The 19,548-nt window shown below is 41.3% G+C and overlaps 1 protein-coding gene across 3 annotated transcripts in view; it reads left to right on the top strand.

Moving 5' to 3' along the window:
• LOC136439527 (somatostatin receptor type 2-like) overlaps positions 1-19,548 on the top strand; it is a 57,617-nt gene that overhangs the window by 25,672 nt on the left and 12,397 nt on the right. The window contains exons 1-4 of one of the 3 annotated variants that reach the window (XM_066434948.1): positions 3,943-4,030; positions 4,342-4,519; positions 14,395-14,981; positions 15,278-15,417. In XM_066434948.1, coding sequence (XP_066291045.1) covers positions 14,636-14,981; positions 15,278-15,417 — 486 coding nt within the window. In that variant the 5' untranslated portion in view covers positions 3,943-4,030; positions 4,342-4,519; positions 14,395-14,635. Of the gene's footprint in view, positions 1-3,942; positions 4,520-14,394; positions 14,982-15,277; positions 15,418-19,548 lie in introns of those variants that run through there. The other 2 variants (XM_066434964.1, XM_066434956.1) reach the window with 2 other exon arrangements.

Consider the following 19,548-nt stretch of genomic DNA (forward strand, 5'->3'; position numbering starts at 1 on the left):
GACGCCATCCGATGCCGTGTCAATACCTGGTAATTTTACAGCATGCCAAACTTGTACAAAAGCTGCCAAACAAACTTCTAGAGAAAACAAACGTTCTGAAAACCTCCCGATTCCTCTGGTTTCACGAGTCCCCACCATACAGCCTGTATTATGGAACCTGACAATACGGGACGTGTGATTGAAGAGTTTGGACATAAAGTAGGTCAACTATAATTGTACATTTTGAAATCGTATCTGCAGTATCCATAGTATTTTCATTAGTAAGTATGTAGCATCTACTATAATGATATAATAAGACTTCAGGGTTGATATATAATTCTATCCATTTATTCATTTATTCATTAATTCATTCATTCATTCATTAACGGAGTATTGATCACCAGGACATTTCCTAAGCTCCCTTTTGAATGAGACAGTGGTGACGATATTGCCAGTTGCATCAGGAAGATTGTTCCATTTGATGAGACTTATCTTGTCCATAAATGCTGGAAGTTTTATTTGCCATTATCCTGTTCTTAATCAAAACATCGATATCATTCAGCAGCGGCTGTTTATGAAGTAACTAATGATATAAGACCAGCTCGGAAAATCCAATAATTTGCCTTTCTCTGGCACGTACACGGGCCCATCGTATTATATCCTCTTTATTGGATTTTGCCCGCGAGGGTTCCAATTACTGAATACAACGTTATTGTGTCTTTTTATAGTAACGCGTTAAGTGGTAGCTTTGAATGCAGTCATATTTCTTGATGTCTATGTGGTATTGAAACTACAACTCAAGTTGAGCTCAATTTTTGGTGCTGTTTGGTTTCTTAAAGTAAAAACTATATTTCACAACTTAATCTTAAGGAATAAAATTACCTTCGCCAAAAATTTGATGTCATTGTCGTTTGTCTGTCTATTGTGTGTGGACAACAGAACTCAAGAAGCTGTGAATGGATCGATCATCGTTATGATACTTGGTAGGTGGATAGGGGTCAGGAAAACAAAGTCTGATAATGGGCCTCTAAGTGGCTTCCTAGGGTACTGCAGCATAAATACCGGTTTTGATGTCTCGTATCCTGGACACGCAGTCGTCGCATTTTTCGAGTGGTAGGTAACGTTTGTTATCAAAACATTGTAACTACCATATATGACATATCACTAATTATGATGACAATAATTTCATAAGAAAATCTATTTTCCAAATCTGATTGTGGGTTACAATAAAGGATGATCTAATTACCAAAGTATCTTGAATGGTTGTCTACCAGGTAAATTACATAGGATGACGATAGGCTGATCTCCTAACCTGATGAGAAATTCATTTATTAGATCGAATCACTATGCCAAATAAGTACAATTGCTCTTAATTGAACCACGAAGAGAGAGATTAATCTAAAAATTGACTTGACTATCTATCCAATGACCTATAAATCAGGTTAACTGCGTAACTTTAATAGTTACAGAGTATATAATACAATTATGCTGTACCATAGACAGGGGGAATGATGAACATTGAAACTGTAGTAGTAGACAACATAATTAGCTTAACGTTCCAGTCAGGACAAGAATTGCAGAGCAAATTCGTGGAACTAACGGGATTTCAAATTCACCCGTCTATAGCTAAAAGCTGAAAATTAGATCTGCCTGTTTCTTTGAGAGACGGAAAAGGTTTTGACCTCGTCGTCTTGGAATGCATGGTTTACGATGATTTTAAGACAGTGTTCTGAACGCTTGAGTCTCTCAGGTTTGCAACTGTGGCGTATTACTGATGTTGCATTTAGCATATCACGCAATACACCGTATTTAGACGAAACGAATATAGGTACACGAAAGAATAAAGGTAAACTATCGTTACTTCGCTCCTGTTGTGCCTCGGACATTGATTCACTGGCTCTATTACCATCACAGAAGGAACATGCACTTACTGTGGATGAAAATACACATGAGGCCTGCTGTGAAGTAAACTACGTATTGCCGCAAGCAATACATTGAAATCCATCAAGGTAATATTTCACAATTCCAGGCAATATCACGGGACGTTTTATTATCTATGGCTTTCACATATTTAGGCCACTAAGACGGAGGTACGAAACCGTTTTATGACTAAAAAGCACTTGTGAGTTTGCGTGACCATATCACGGCCAAATGCACTCTACTGCACAAGGGTCTGGTGATCCACCCTGATGCAACCTCTAGCCTATAGACATTTGCAGGTTTCAGAAGTCGTAAATGTCCAACTTATAGTAAAGCAACATCCTCGTATTGCAAATGTTAGGGCCATAGATACTTTTTTATTGGTAGATACTATCTTGCATCACCAATGACGAAGAACAGGACAGGAAGGTTTAGAACCGATACCTTTGAGCATAACAATGAGCAAGTGTTATGTATATTTTTTATTCAACAACGAGTGTTGCAAAAAGGAGCAATTCCGGGGGGAATAACTGATGTCGCTCTAAATGGTATATGTAAAATATATCTGTACCGTGTTAGCAGTAAATGCCATTTTTGCACAACACACTAACTTTGTTAGATATACATATCAAGCGGCAGCCACTGGCTACATCACATGAAACTACTTGTGTCACCCATCCTGCATACCGAACTCCAAAATCTCCACCTAATAAAGAGTCGTGTGCCGCCATGAACGATAGGGACTTAGAGAATAATTTATCATGAATGAAAAGGAATTCTTAAACAAAGTGAATCTTCCAGCAAAGTCTTTCAAAATTATATCTTATGGGATGAACAAAAGCTATGCCTGAATAACGGTGTCTCAATTACATGTATTGTCATGCATTATTTAACATCAGCTGTGATATCATCCAACGTCTTCTAGGTAATCCTTAACTTCTAAGGGCTTAAGTGATAACTCCAAACTAATGACTGCATTTTTCTATTTTTACTGGAGATGGTTATTCACCACTTTAGGTGCTTAACCCTTTATACTACTGAAGCGCAACGTGCCAAGCAGCTCAGTGTTCTACGTGCCAGAACATTAGTGCCGAGGACATTGTGGTCTGTAGGCTTTCTTTTATCTTAACATCCAAACCAGGGTACAGATGGTTTTCTATAGGCAGTGCATTTTGGCAGCATCATTCATTTAGATAGATTTAGGTACAAAAAGAATGCTAACATGTAGTGTAAGGACACTTATCCCGGTAGAAGCTACAGCTTTATAAGAGGACGATCTTATCATCTCAGACTTGTTCTATGTCATTTTCTTTACATCACTCAAAGTCGTATGGCCCATTTTGTATGTATATACCTTATAATCAATGCACGTGTTACTCCCTGTGGGGTCCTGAGTTCCCATGACATTGACAACCCAGGTGGTATAACATACCGTCATATTACTGTCTCTGTAATACATTTATGAGTTTATTGAACCCATATCTGCTTCGAACATCTGCTGCATTGTCATACACACACTGCTGTCGTCTTACCTAAAGCTTAAATACTTACTTTCTTCTTAATGCTGAATTCTAGCTACTCAACGTCATTGGATCTGTGGCTCGAATCATGATTTATCAATTACAAGGACACTAATTCCTTCCTCATAACGGATTAATGTAGCCTCCGCCATGCCCCTCCGTAGGGGTGTGGGTAAGAGAATTCGGCAACAATAGGGTGAAGAATTAGCTACGAGAGACAGTCCACGGAAAAGGTATCATTTCCATCTTGCGCGGGAAAATTCTGCTCCATAACTTTCTCCTTATAGCCAGCGTAATTAATCTGTTATAGACTAGGAAACCTTTCAGCAATACATTGAAGATATCAATGGGTGACGACATTCATACATTAATATGTCTTTGTGAGGTCGTGTTGCATTTATGATTAGATAGCATATTTGTATTCCAGATAATTCGCTACAATTTCAAATACAGTCACGTGACCACACCGTCTGACATGATTGGTTGATGAGCGGGTTTGAACGTCACAGCCCGGCTTTTATAACAGGGCCTGACTCCGGCCGCCTCGCCAGCCACTTCGTACTGTCTCACCCGAAAGTGCTGCTCCATGAGCGCCGACAATGTCAATGAAGGTTGCGGGCTTTTTATCAAAAGCTGACGTTGCTTTTATGAATGTCTGGCGCCGACGGAAAATAGTTATTTCAAGCCCGCGAGGCTTTGTCGGGAACTGTTTAGCCCCAGTTGACTCGCCTTTATGTCGAGTCATCCCCTCCGAATTGCCGTGCGAATAACAATGGTCATATCTCGAGCACTCGGCTACCGTCTGTGAATTTGTTACACCGTTAAAAAGACAGCTTGCGGTCTCTATTGGCGAGACCGGGGGGTTGTAATATTCTTATCAGTCGGTCCAGACTTAGTCTGATCAGACCTCCCTGTGTTGCAGGTTAACAGTATCGGTACACACGGATTGGGCGGCGGAAATTACTAAGATCGGAAGCGAGATCCCCGTGAAGAAGTGAGCTGAGGAACGGCGTCCTTCACTCACAAAGCCGTGATGTCTGGGACACCCCCCGCAAGGTCGTAGAGACTGTCAGGACGGCACACTAGCCACATGTGCACAGGTAAGGTTCACAATGCTTTTCTTTGGACTGTACAAAATATCTTGGATCTGTATCTCTTTTGAGCGAGATTAAACGCAATGGATAGCTTTAAATGTAGCTTGAAGGTAATTACAGCCGTTGCAAAAGGTGAAAATGTAAAGTTGCTAGTGTAATGGTGTAACGATAAATGGTAAAAGGTAAAGGTAAACGTAGTCTTATGGCCTTTTTGAGGCCGTATTGGCATTGGGTTGTTATCCACTAGGGCACGATGTTGGAAGGCAGAGCTCATCCCTCTCCTTCCACCGCCTTTCGCTTCCCCAGCCGAAGTCAGGTACCCATGGTTTACCCTATGAAGGTACCCATAAAGTTTACACATGGGCTGAGTGAGGAACGTCGTGCAAAGCGTCTTTCTCAAGGATACATGTAAAATGTCCTGCCAGGGACGCCAAGACCTTTTAAGAATTGTTACACATCTTCATGTGCAGTCTCCCCAGAGTCGTATTCTGTACGGACATCTCTGTTTCAACGATTTATCTCCCGGTTAGTATCAAGGACAACTGCTGTGTTTTCGTCTGCCCCTGGGAGTCTATGAAACATTGATAAGGTGTTATCAATTTGCTGCATTGGCTGAGGCTTAGCTGTTTGGTAATCTGGTGAGCTTCGCGGCATCACAACATGTTTCAGTTTAGACAACTTTTTCATCGCCTACCGAACGTATCTTATTCATATGTTAAGTAGAAGCATAAAGACCATCTTATCTATGGACAATTGAAGGTAAAGCTAAGGCATTTTGAGCCAGTAAGGGCAGTGGGTTGCTATCAACCCTTTAGATGGCACAGTATTGAAAAGCGGAGCCCGATGCTCTCCTTCCACCACCATTTACCTCTTACCATTTTTACACCTGAGTAGACTGAGGAACCTCTGATTAAGTGCCTTTCCCATGGGCATAACGTCGAGCCAGGAACGCCAGGAATCGAACCAGTGAGCCCTTGATCTGGTGTCCGCTTGTATAGACGTTTAGTCCAATGATACATATGTAGCCCGGCGTGATTGTGAGCTTAAGAAATCTATGAGCACACAGCTTGTAGACAGCAAAACGATTTAGACGAAAATGTAATTTGCGACACGCGTCAACTCAATTATGCATCCTAAACCTTATTGAAGACACGAGGTTTCTTTCTTTAAGAGTGTGTTACTAAAGCCAGTCACGTTATAGTCCATCCCGTTTTCTTCTAGCTTGCCACACGTAAGTAGCTTTATTCCTGAGCTTTATTTCTGAAATGTAAATCAATGAGATGAAAACAAAGTCATCGTTGCTTTAAAATATTTTCTGCTGAAAACAAAACGAGACAATTCCTCAACTCTTTTACACTTCGGGGAGTACAAAACCTTGTGTCCCATACAGTACGAGTATTTGAAAATGGCAACGAGCATATCCATGCCGAATATGGGCTAATGCGTTTAAAGAAATAACTTGATGAGCCAAAGAGTAGAAAATTGTGTAACATTCCACGTGATCCACATGTACAAAACCACCCCTCAGACTTTTACATGTGAAGACAAGATTTAAAAAAAAAGTACATCTTAGATAACACGATTTACGTGGACATTTTATCCTTTCTTAAATGTGCAAATTTCCATTTCTGTTTCAGGACTAGTTGCAAGACACGTACAAGAGATTTGCTCATAATCTATCTTAATTCATTATCAATCCATTTGTACTTACACTACTTCTTTGCTGCTTTGGCTCTAGGGAATGTTGCCTGTTGGATTGATATTAGATATTAGATTCCACAGTCTATTCCTCGATGCATAATATAAACTGATCAAAGCAATGCTTTTGCTATTGAAAGGCAAATGTTATTCAGTGTAACAAAGGTACTTGATTATATTTCCCATTGTATATCTAAATGGGATACATGTAAAGCTATATATAGAGATCTTACATGTAAATACGATTATAGAAAGGTTGGTTAAAGGATTTCTTCCTACGATGTAAGTTCTTTGAAGAAACACTTATTGTTTTCGGTCTGTGTGTTTGTTTGTCTTGGTGTGTGTCCGCAAACATTTGAATTTTCTTAAGTCATAGGATGTTAGATTGGCCTGGGTCAAAAGCTGTACAGGCAGGAAAGTCAAAGACAAAATTAGAGAGAAGTTCACAGTATTGAATAAATCAAGAACGTCACAAAACAATATTTCACGGAGGTATGAGGTATCCGATTTCTTGTTAATATTTGACACTGCTGCAGAATAAGCTAGTATATACAAAATTGATGCACTAGCACTGCGTGTCCCCATCAATGGTGTTCGTCCGACCGGGTGTGCTTCTTGTACGAGCCAGAAGCCACAACAGTAAGCGTTGATGCATATCGAAGGCACATCGTCCGAACAAATCAGACAGCTGCGGCAACTGGAGTCACCTCTGACCTTCTGGAATCTGTAGTAAATTGGTTTAACCCTGGAGCTCTCCTCGTGGGATTGGTGGATTTTCCAGATACTGACCAGTCTTCGGTTTTTGAATTGAGGGATTTCATTTCTATTTCCTGTGGCGCATTCGCTAGTTCAGAGTTTGGAAAAGTTGAAAAGCAACTGAAAACTGACACATGTGTTCAATGCGAAATAAATCGTTTCTTCAGATTATTCAAATGTTAAGCTTGGCCGCACCTGGCGTGTTGTGGTCGTATATAATACTATTCAAATCGCTATAGCTTGTAACGGAGCTTTCAGCCCTCGTAAATAGTTTTATCAGGTTGATAAATCAATTCAACATAGTTAAACAGCCATATTTTTCTTCTCTACAGGCGTTCCTATAACCTGTCTGCTGTCTCTAAAAGTGCAAAGTAAACTTGGTCTATTTTACAATAGAACAAGTTTACTTTACACTGATGAAGAGATCAGACAGGTTGTCGAAACGACTGTAGAGAAGACAAATAAGGTTGCGGACAACTGTGCTGAGAAGACCTTTGAGTCGTTCAGCTATTGTAGCCCCTCATAATTCCGTTCTCAAACAAGCATCATCAAAACGATTTACGATTGATGATCATCCCAAAGAGCTTAGGACGGCCCCCTAGCCTTTAATTTGTCTCATGCCTCATATAATGCTTACATAATCCGCTAGCAAAGTGTCTCCATACGTTATTTATTTTTACAAAGGCTGGCCAAAGGCAACGTAGACACATCGTCTGCAGTCCTTAAAGCACGAGCATGTTTTTTTTGGGTAGAATCGAGATGGGGTGATATCGGGTCACCATTAGCAATCGCAGCACGGCCGTCGTATTTCATAGTTCTCAATCCCATTTGCTTTGTCAATGTATCTAGCTACTGGAGAGTAGAGCTGGTTCATTGGAGCTTTACGAAACATGGATACCAAATGCCTTCTGGAAATCACATGTATGTATTTATTGCTTCGTGCATAACGATTACGGATGGAAAGTTATCTATCATTGCTATCTCTCTCATGCCTGTCGGGGCTTTAATGTGTTGTTCTCTACATTCATCACAATCTAGAAAACTTCATGGTTTTGAAACGCACCCGGTGTGCTTTATTCCCATATCAGATTTATCCGCAAAACCATATAAAGTTTACCTCAATATTGCGCGATAAACGAGACTCGTCATTTCGTGAGGAATTAATGGTGGCACCTTGTGGTTAAAGTTGTGAACTCAGAACCTGGAGGTACTGGGTTCAAATCCCTGACAGGTTGACGTTGTGCCCATGGGAAAGGCACTTAACGCCAATTTCCTCACTCGGCTCGAGCTCAGTACCTAAATTTAACTAGGGAAGTCCCTTGGATAGGATGCAAGTACGTTGATGAATGGATGTCCTGTTTTTGAGGAGATCCATACCTCAAGCACGTTAAAGAGCCCAAAATACTTGTCGAAAAGAGCAGGTGTGCTTCCCAGTGTGAGTGAATTCAAAAAAAATAATCTGTTACGCCATAAAGTTGTGTAACGGGTATGTAATGAAAACAAATAAAAGCAGGACCATGTGATTGGGCCAGCAACAAGAAATAAGGATGCAAACGTTGAGCAAATTTAGATTCGTTAACACCGCCGGTGCACCAAAGAGTAAAGAATCGTAATTATAAGACCTGCAACCGTTCTGCAAACGAATCGATTCATCTACAGACCTGATGATGTGGTGTATCTATTCTTAAATGTCTGCAATCTACGGTCCGATGTTTTAACGATCTGTTGGAGAGGTCCCCTAGGTTCAAGGACTGGTGTAGAAACACCACCTAGAGGAAACAGAACCTGACATTAATCGATCATCTTGCAATGGTTGAGCTTGTGGATGGAGTGTACTTGAGTTGTAAAATTGGCGGCAAGAATTTTCTCTTCTCCCCTGTCAAGTTAAGGTAAAGGTAGTCTCATGGCAGTTTTGAGTCCATTAGGGCAGTGGGTTGTTTTCCACTGTGTTTAAGCAAGAAGGTTTAAAATCATTTGATTTTCAACCTCCTTGATCTAGGGCACAGTATTGGAAGTTGGAGCCCAACCCTCTCCTCCCTCTACCTCCCCAACCGAAGTCAGGTACCTATTTAGACGAGGAAAGTCGTGTAAAGTTTCTTTCTCTCGTATCTGCTAGCATATAATCACTTTGCCATTGGACGCCCTGCCAGGTAACGATCCTGTTCTCAGCTCATCAGACGCCCATCTGTATTCCTCCACTAAACCACGAGCGCGTCCCCGGACTATCGATTCCTACTCTAGATATTCATTGCAAACTTAATTGATAAAATCTCGAGCTCAAGGTAATTGCTTTGTAGATCTTGGCATACCACGAGAGTGCTGTCTTTCGAGTCTACGAGTACTTGGCTTTACCTAATTATCTCCATGAAAAAAGGCTTTTTCATGAGATACTGTTTTGCTTGCGTTTGGTGTCTGTGTGTATGTTTGTGTCACCGGACGCTTAAAGTCGCCATAACTGTAGAACCTGTACATGGATTGAATTGATTTTTGGTATGTGGGTGGGTGTCAGGTGGAGGAAGGTCAAGGTCGATTTTGGGCTTCCTGGCATGTGTGACTGGAACTGCAATGGCGTATTTGTTAAAATCTTAAATGTAGAAGAACTGAAGAGTGGATGGACAGATCGTCATGTTCTTTGGTACACAGGTAGGTTAGACCAAGTTGTACACACTTAAGTGCAAACTATGCAAATGAGACCGAATTTGCATAAGTTAGGAGGTAAATCGTTTGCATGTGTGTCGTCGGATGCTTAAAGTCAGCATAACTGTAGAACGTGTAGATGGATTGTAATGATATTTGGTATGTGGGTATGCGCTGGGAGGAGAATGGTCAAGGTCGATTTGGGGTCCCCTGGTTTGTGTCCCTGGAACTGCAATGGCCTATTTGTAAAAATGTTCTAAAGGGGAATAACTGAAGAAAGGAACAACAGATTTTCATGTTATTTGGTACACAGGTAGGTTGGACAGAGATGTACACACTGAAGTGCAAATCACGCAAAGTTAGTGTCTTTGCGTGTGTGTGCGCGTGTGTGTATGTTTGTGTCACCGTGTTTGTATGTATGTGTCACCGGACGCTTAAAATCAGCATAACTGAAGAACGCGTGGATGGATTGAAATGATATTTGGTATGTGGGTAGGTGTGGGGAGGAGAAAGGTCAAGGTCGATTTTGGGCCCTCTGGTATGTGTCACTGGAACTGCAATGGCGTATTTGTCAAAATCTTCAAAGGAGAATAACTGAAGAAAGGAGCGACAGATTTTCATGTTATTTACTTGGCAGGTAGCTTAGAGAGGGATGTATACAATAAAGTGCAAATTATGCAAATTGGACTTAATTTGCCTAAGTAATGGGAAAATCTATATTTGCAGTGTTGGCCATTGTGGCACTTCTAACAGCTGTTAGTGTTGATAGCGAAAGTGGGTCAATGTGGAACCTGAGCCCCCGACAGCTGCAGGTGGCCGGGGGTCATACCATTGAGCGATATAGAATGGGGGGAACTGGTTTAATACAAAAAAAAGTTTCATGGAGATTTTGGGTCCTAAGACTCTTGTTTAATTTGACTTGATAGCGAGTTGATTTGTGGACTAGATGCTTTCCCCTTGATATACGTTAATATTATTTGTATTGATCGTCGGTCCTACAAAATTGCAACTGCAATTGCATTAAGTGATATAGTTAAAACATGTACATTAGATGAATGGCTTTATAAGGTGGGTAAGATCACCGGGATAACAAAGTTATGTGTGCACAACCAGGTGTTTAACCTTGCCATTGCCAACGTTTTAGTGACCCTCTCTCATCTCACTTCTTTATGTTATGATCCCCGATGAGATATAAACGCAGTCACGTTTGGGACCGCATTCGTCACACTACAGCAGCGACATCTAGCTGCAGTACGAAGAAGAAAGAGTCATTATTGCCCCTAGGAAGGTGACAGACGGTCTCCGTAACGTCGGCTAGGTTTTCACACTTGTGTACAAAGAATTTTGTAATCAATGTTTGTCAGATGTATAATAAAAGGCTTGGAGTACGGTTTGGTTCGTGTTCATTGTACATGTGTTTGCCCTTCCGAAAGCTTATTATTGTACTCTTAACTGCATATAACAACTTGAGCTTCCTCCTTGTTGCCAGAGTTATTGCCCAGCGGATGTCTTAGTCCTGCTTAAAGAACACATTTTGAAGAATGAATGCCGCACGGTAGAACGGCAGATCGTCAGCTTATTCTATTTGGGCGAAGTTAGGCCTCTTCGGACGTGCGCTGCATGAAGCGTCTTCGCCGCGCACATTTGATGTGATCAAGCACCGTTAAGCCATTTCTGGGTACATTTCCCGTCTGCCGTTCACTCGCTCGGTTTCACAAGCTGTCTTTGAGGGGATCATCTACAGACATGTCAATAAGACGGTTGCACGGTAGTCTTGTGGTTAGGGTTGTTGACTCCAGAAGCTGGAGGTTCTGAGTTCGAATCCCTGATGACAGGTCCCGATGTTGGGCCATTGGGAAAGGCACTTCAAACCAATTTCTTCACTTGACTCGGGTGAAAATGAGTACCTAGCTTCGGTTAGGGACGTCCCTTTGGATAGGGCGTTAAATGGATGTCCCGTGTTTAAGGAGAGCCACACGTCGAGCACGATAAAGAACCCGCCACACTTATCGAAAGTAGGGGTCCTTCCCGGAGTGAGCGGATAAAATTTTGTAGCGGTTTACCGGGTATGTTATACAAACAAACAAACAAACAAACAAACAAACAAACAAACAAACAAACAAAAACATCAATACTGAGAAATGATGCAGCCAGCAGCTCCCATATGGTGACGCGCCTGCACAACGTACATTCGGAGCGAGATGCTCAGTGCTTATCAAACATTTGATATGTCGAGTCATTTGGGATCTGCGGGAACTTTGAAAGTATCACCGAATCTGCAGATGCTATCTGATCTTGTTTTTAGATGATTTCCTGTATTATTTAAGTTCAGTTCGACATGAAAGTGAGAAACGCCATCTGTTGAAACGTTCGGCTGTACTTTACACAGCGCATTTATCCTGTTGTAACTTGTTCCAGGTGAATGTCCCCTTTATGCCACATTCCTACCGCCAGACTGTCATTACCCGGATAGATGTGTGATTGTAGTTATCGTTCGCGGTTAAGTATCATTACCCACTGGAGATGTACAACGTGCCATCATCCGTCCATCCCGACAAGTAGTTATTACTTCGGACTCATTCTCGAAACATTTCAATGTCTGCACAGCGATCATATCACCGATCATTTTCAAAGGTTATCTTCCGAGTAAAACTACCCCCAGGTAAGAACAAAATTAAAGCTATTTGTAAAACGTCTTTTATACCCAAGCGTTCGTGAGAAGTGATGATTCTCCCCGTCAAGAAACAATTCATTAAATCGACTGTATTTTACAGCTAGCCTGGGAGGCAATCTTAGACAAGAAAAATGCCTCTAATATCGACAAAGGGCACGGTTCTGTTTGCGCTCCGTAGCCTGACAAAGGCTTCACTTGCTTTACAAACGACTATGTCGGGAGAAGATCAACAGAAGAAAATGATGATATGGCCTAGGGAAAAAAACCTGTTGTGTTTCCAGTGACCGACCTAAGCAAAAACATGCCGACCCTAGCCTTTTTTGGTCGGCCGCTGGCAAAAGAAACAGAATTCATAATGTGCCATGACTGTCTGTATTCCACAGTTACTCTTTCATAACATGGCATAGGAGACATAGGAGAGCATCTACATAAAAGACTGCTTTGTCACTTTCATGATATTCATAAGTTTTCCGACAAGTTTAGACACGGCGCGTCTTATGCATCTGTAAAACTAGTGAAAGTCATGGGGATGCCGTGAAGATATATTGTTACATGTCAGCATGCGGCATCAACGTTAAATTTGACATCGCGTGTTACGACTTTCCTTAAGTACTAGCAAGAGCATTAGATCACATCAAAACGGAAGGAAATGCATTTAACGCAAAGCAAATAAACGCTGCCTTTAAGTGCGGTTTCACGCACTGTATCTCTTCATGCATTGCAGGCTGTTGATGCTGCATTCAGCATGCGATCCAAGAGTTAGCATTCCCATTTTCCTGGCGCCCGTACAGCCAGAATCCAATTTCTTCATGTACGGGAACGCTGGAATTACCTTGCGTCGGTGTTGAGTACTTATTTAGACCGAATGTCACGATAGGTCAGTTTCTGGATGCCCTGGGTATCTCATCAACAACGTTCTGGTCGAGAGGTTTCTTCACACGGAGGTAATCATGATGCTTACAACAGAATTACAACATTACAACATTCACACAGAGCACAAGGAGGACCTTGCCAATAACCGGCCCAGCTGGAGGGTCACAGTAGCGTGCGTAGTCCAGTGGTTAGCGATCTTGCTTGCCTCTGGAACTAGAAGCCCCGGGTTTGATCCCGGCTGTGTCGCTCACCCGACATGCATGCTACCGGAAAGGGTCGCAGTCCTTAGGACGGGACATTAAGCCGTGGTCCACTGTTCATTGTGCTTGTCGAAAAGAGCTAGGGGAATTTCCCCGGTACAATGAACCTGTAAATACTGTACATAGCGTCTGTCTTCTCTGTCACGACCAGTGGAATATTACCACGAGAGCGCTCAAAATTTAGCTCAAATGAGTTCATTAGAGCTAAATTGGTTCGAGATCACTTTCCTTTTCACACTGTCCAGGCAGCTTAAATCAGGAAAGGCTAGACTGAAGCACTGTGTAGAAGAGAAGCGGATCCACAGAAAATAACTTGGCAACAGAACAAGTCAGCTTGCAGATGCGCCTAATGTGGCAGAGAATTTCATGCTCGTATAGGACTGTCTAGCCATACTCAAAGCTGTAGGGCTGATATCAATTAGGATTTTACCATGGTCAGTTTTGACAGAAGGAGGCAATATAGACAAACAGGAGAATCACTCTACATGTCTTTGTATGACAGCACCGACAGTGTAATGATAATACTCTAGAACATTATGCTGATAACAGTAACGTTATGCTACATCAGAAATGTACAACGTCTTCTCGTTGTGCATAGAGGTGTCTATAAATTGGTCTACGTGGGTAGATATATAAACAGGGCATGGTATGATCATATTGTATATCTCTGTCTTTATATGAGGTAATATTGTATCGGTGTATTTTTGACGGTCTGTATAAAAAGATTGACAATCTATCATGAAGTAGAATTCGTTCTTGATATAATGGTGGCATGTTGGACACATACGCCTGAGTTTCTGCTGAATAATCTAAAACATTTGCAGGAAAACTACACTAAAGGTAATTTACTCAAGCAAAAGTGTTTTTGTCGATTAGTTGAACTGCATAATCCTGTACACATCAAATACTGCGCTGTTTTTTTAATCTATCTATTCACAACCGGCTTCCTCCCTTTCTTTATGATTATACTTTCTGCCTTTCAGGGTCAACAGAATTATCGTCCAACACATCAGCGAGAAGATCACATCGCCTGTCAGCCCGCAAGACGTGAATGCTGTTATCTCTGTCGAAATTTACAATCAAGATGAGGCACTATGAATTATCATTCCTCAAACACCTCCCTACATACGGTAATGATTGCCCAATTTAGTCCTCTTACTCTATAACTGCGCCTGTGATTAAACTTTAGGACTCTATTAAACGGTCGTTGTCCGGAATCTAACTATGGACGCTATGATGGAACGAGTCTTGCAATCCTGGGCTGCGAACACTACGACTGTTCTTCCTCCTCCAAATCCACCGGACTCAGCCGAGCTCAACGAATCCATGAAGACAACGTCTGCCGTAGACTCGTTCCTGGAAGACACCACCAACACCACCTTCTCCGCCCCCGGGAACAACACATGGACGGGGCTGTTCTTCCAGCCTGAGGTGGACATCGCCATCCCCCTCGTCTACTCCGTGGTGTGTATCCTGGGGCTGATCGGGAACTCCCTCGTCATCACCGTCGTGTTGCGGTTTGAGAAGATGAAGACAGTCGCCAACATCTACATCCTGAACCTGGCTATTGGTAAAAAATCATTCTGTTGACTTTAGCATACCTTTAGCATACCTAAATCTATCAGAGAAGTAATCATTTAGTTAGTCTCTAACATATTGTTGACTTGTACAACTAACTGTCAACTTTGTAGAAACACATGTAACCCCTAAACATTGTTGTGCAGACATTGAATAAAGAAATAGCATTGTTAGCTGAATCCAGTTGATGAGGATGATCTTCATGGCATAGATGACTTTTTAACATAAAGGAGCATCACCAAGATACTATTTCATGTAATTAAGCGTTGTTGTTTTGTTCTTTCACAGCTGACGAGCTCTTCATGTTGTCCCTGCCGTTCTTCGTGGTGTCGATCCTGCTGGTGGACTGGCCGTTTGGTGACGTCATGTGCAGGGTGGTGCTGTCTGTAGACGCCATGAACATGTTCACCAGCTGCTGCTGCATTACGGTAAGACAGCCAGGTTTTGCCTCCGTGAAAGATAGAGGTATTGTTTCGAATGTTTTTTTACTGTGTGTCTATCTGTGTGTCTCTGCGTGTGTCTGTTTGCGTTTTCAGATATCTGTGTAAAGAACGCTTAGATGGATCTTGATGATATTTGGTATGTGGGTAGATCTTGCAAAGACGAAGGTCAGTGTCGATTGGGCCTTCTGGCGGGCAACATTGGTACTGAAGCAGAACTTCCGGCTTTTGTATCTTTTGTCCTGGAAATGCTATTGCCTTGAGATTTCGGTGACAGATAGTTTTTAGGTAATTATGAAGTGGTACAGCTTTGGGCATCTTAGTAGCTTGCTCTGGAAGTGCAGGGGCATGTTTTTCTGCTGCCTCATTTGTGTCGTTTATTTCGAAAGGAATCAATTGAAAAACCATCCCTTTATAGAAGCCTCTTCCTGTCGAAAATGATCACACAAGGTCCAAAATTCAAGCCATTTGGTTGGCAGTAAAGGAAAGAGTTGGTCGCTTACAGCACGGGTACGAACGGATACGAAAGGCACAGAGAATATCATATATACATTTTATCATCACCTGTCGATATTGGATTGTGAACAGTTATGCAATGCCTACATATTGATATGAACGAGCTTCTGAGATCCATATCAGTAGGAAATATCTTAAGCGTCAAAGACATTTACGTTCACGAATACATAGAAGGATAAACGACTGAAGGTCTGTTCATGGGCACAGAGAACTAATTCTTTGTGATTATTCAATTATCTCGCTTGCACTTAAGTACGTCTTTGAGTGATGCCATGCATAGTACATATTCTTCGCTTGATGATCCCAAAGTTACTGCTGACGTTGCTATCAACTATTTGTTCGGTTCGTAACACAAGAGACAGTGTAGATAGACACTTGATTTTAAGTTCATCATTTACTTCTGGCAGACCTAAATGTCAATGGGACTGTAAACTTTATCGCTCATAATATATTGGCACGAATTTCAATGTATATTATAGTCATCAAGCTACAACATACAATAGATGAAATATAGGTTATAGCCAATGCAGGCGAGAATCGTTCAATAACTTCCCGTTCTGATCGTAATCATGTCAAAGCTGTTTGACAAACGAGAAAGATAGGATCCGTACCCTCATGGCTGAGCATATCTAAGGAAGTGGTCCATGGGCCAGATGAGATGTCAGTACCACCTGAGGTGGCAAATTTTTCTTATGATTTTCAAAAAGTATCTGAGGTATATATTTTGATTCATCAGCATTCTAACCCAATTATTCTGAACACGTGGTTTTTATTTACGTGTGACGTCAGCAACGGGTCAAAGGTTGTTGGAAGTCGTTATCGCCCCCCGTCTCTTCAACTATTATGATTGATTTTGACTTCTCAAACCTCTTAAACAACTGCTCTCATTTTCACATCACTTGTAGGGTTAGGAACGTCCCTCGGATAGGACGTTAAATGGAGGTCCCGTGTTTCGGGAGAGCCACACCTCGCGCACGTAAAAGAACTCACCACACCTTTCGAAAAAAAGTAGGGGCATGCCCCGGTGTGCGATGGTCCAAACCTTAAAGTCTGGACTGGGTTGACATCTTGAAAAGGTGATAGTCACCTGTTATGTCAAACCTTCCACAAATGTGGTAAGTCAAAATAAATTGAATTAACAACCATAGAATTAGATTTGTTTTAGACTAACACAACTTCTTAATCCCACTGCATTTATTTATTGTCAGGTGTCAGAGCACACTACACTGACTCTCGAGGCAGCATGGCTGATGTTTCAGAGTCAACGGTTAGGGACAAACAAATACATAAATAATTGCAATTTACACATATTAACTACTTTCATAGCATGAAAGTGTCTCTTTGTTGATAGTTAACATAGCAAAGACCTAAAACTTCACTTCAGCGCAGTAGTTTTTCCTACAATTATCATTTCCAAAGGAAACAACCTTGCCGACGTGACTGAGTTGGTATGTTGTAGGATGAGTTTTGTTGTAGGAGAGTTGTAGGATGCATTTTCCATCCATATCTGCCACCATTTCCGCAAGCGTGCTGCTTATGACCTTTTTGACGCCCTTTTCCATCCTTGTTGCTTTTAAGCTCTAGTATTACCAGTCCCTAGTGATTACCCACACTCTAATGTCACCTGTAGATCAGTAAATGCGCGCACGCCTCTGTTTTAAGCTGCCAGGAAGGTCGCATCTAAAACCCTCCAAAATGTCAGCTGCACGTCAATAGGTTTCCCACTGGGGAAGGCATCCCAACCGGGAATCCGTGCAGAGGAGTGTTGACAGTTTTCTATGTAAATGTTTGAAGCAGATGGTAGGTGGTTACTTTGGGATAAACTTTGGTTCAGATTCCACTTTTCTAAAATGTAAAAGTAGACCCATTTAATTTTTTAGGCTGTATGTAGGTGGGTTGTTAATCCACCCAGTCTAGGGCATGGCATTGGAATGCGAAGCCCATCTCTCTCCTTCCACCTCCTTTTACCTCTCCATTTTTCCCTGGGTGGTGTGAGAAAAGTCGTGTAAGATACCTTTCCCAGGGCACAACGTTTAACTAGAAATGTTAAGAATCGAGCTCGTGCCCGCTAACCTAGCCATTGAACGCCACCTTTGAAATCAATCTTTATCAAACTTTATTATGCCCCAATTATGACAGATACAATTTAGGGTAGATTGCTAAACAGTACTGTATAATGAGTATTATTTACGCAGCTTTATTTACAGGGATCAGAAACTTGATGAAGTAAGAGTATGATGATTAGATTGTACAGAGGCATTGTGAACATTACAGGTCTGTATCTGCGATGATACGATTATATCTTTTGCGTAAAGGAGGTAAGATGACCCCCCCCCCAGCCAACCATAACTGCTGCTAGTCGAATCTCGATTTCTTCCTCTCTTTCTATCGGCCTTGTCGAATTCCAGATATTTTAAAGTCATTCCTCCATATATATATATATATATATATATATATATATATATATATATATATATATATATATATCGGCTCATTATAGGTAGCATGAGCTTATGAAACGTTTACTACCTTCAATGTTGGAGTAAACAATCTATCAAAATGCGTTTACACGGGCTTCCCCAGCGTCAGAATACACATGGAACTCTGAATGATGGACGTCTACAACAGCTATCTGGTAACCATGATTGCTGCCAGCTGTCGGTTGGTAAACTTTTCATGTCGTTCGGGAGGATCTTTTTTACGTATCAAATATCCCCATAAATCCCTCGTCTCGCTTACTTCCCGAGGAAGCTTTATAAAACATTTTCCAGCTTGGAAATTTGCAGTTAGACTTTCATAAGATTGATCACAAGGCGTTGGCATTTCAGTAAGACCTTGAATGACACTTTATATGGAGTTGAGTGCAATGCAGGCACTTTACACACTTTAACGACACAACATGCATCACTTGTACCGTTTTATGTGCATTACCACAAGACCCTGAACACTTCGAAAGGAAAAATGTTCTTTCCATGGAAATGTACTCTCTATACTTAAAAAAATTCTGATGATAAAATTGTTTACGCATGTGCGTATTATACTTGAAATGGCACATTCTAGCTGAAGAGACCTACAACGTGTGTTTGGCCATAAGAGTTCTTTTTATAACATACGTACCTTATGATCATATTATAAGACTTATTATCTCATTCATGCATTTCGTTGTCTGTCCAATAAAACAACTAATCAACAAAAAACAAGTACGTCTGTTGCATAAACTGGTCAGTCTGTATGATGTGCTCTACGAAACCAACAATACATCAAAACAAATGCTATAATTTCAGTAGCTTTAGACGCAACTTTATCCTGTTTACGTACCTATGGATTGATAAAACGCTATCCTGAATCTTGCGATCGGAAACTTTGATTGACCCCCCCCCCCAAAAGACATTTCAGAATTACAAGGTCTGTCTAAGACCAGACAATGGTGAAAAAATATTATCTTCACTTCTGGAGGTACTCTAAATGCAAACAAGCAATCAAACATACAACATAAGTTTTTAAAAAGTCGCCATTGGTGAAAACAATGATTAATCGCTTCTGTATCACGTAGTTCAAGAATTCCGATAGGAAAGTGACCTAGAGCTATATGAAGCATTTGCT

Source organism: Branchiostoma lanceolatum, chromosome 1 (assembly GCF_035083965.1).
Source record: "Branchiostoma lanceolatum isolate klBraLanc5 chromosome 1, klBraLanc5.hap2, whole genome shotgun sequence".
NCBI classification, from domain to species: Eukaryota; Metazoa; Chordata; class Leptocardii; order Amphioxiformes; family Branchiostomatidae; genus Branchiostoma; species Branchiostoma lanceolatum.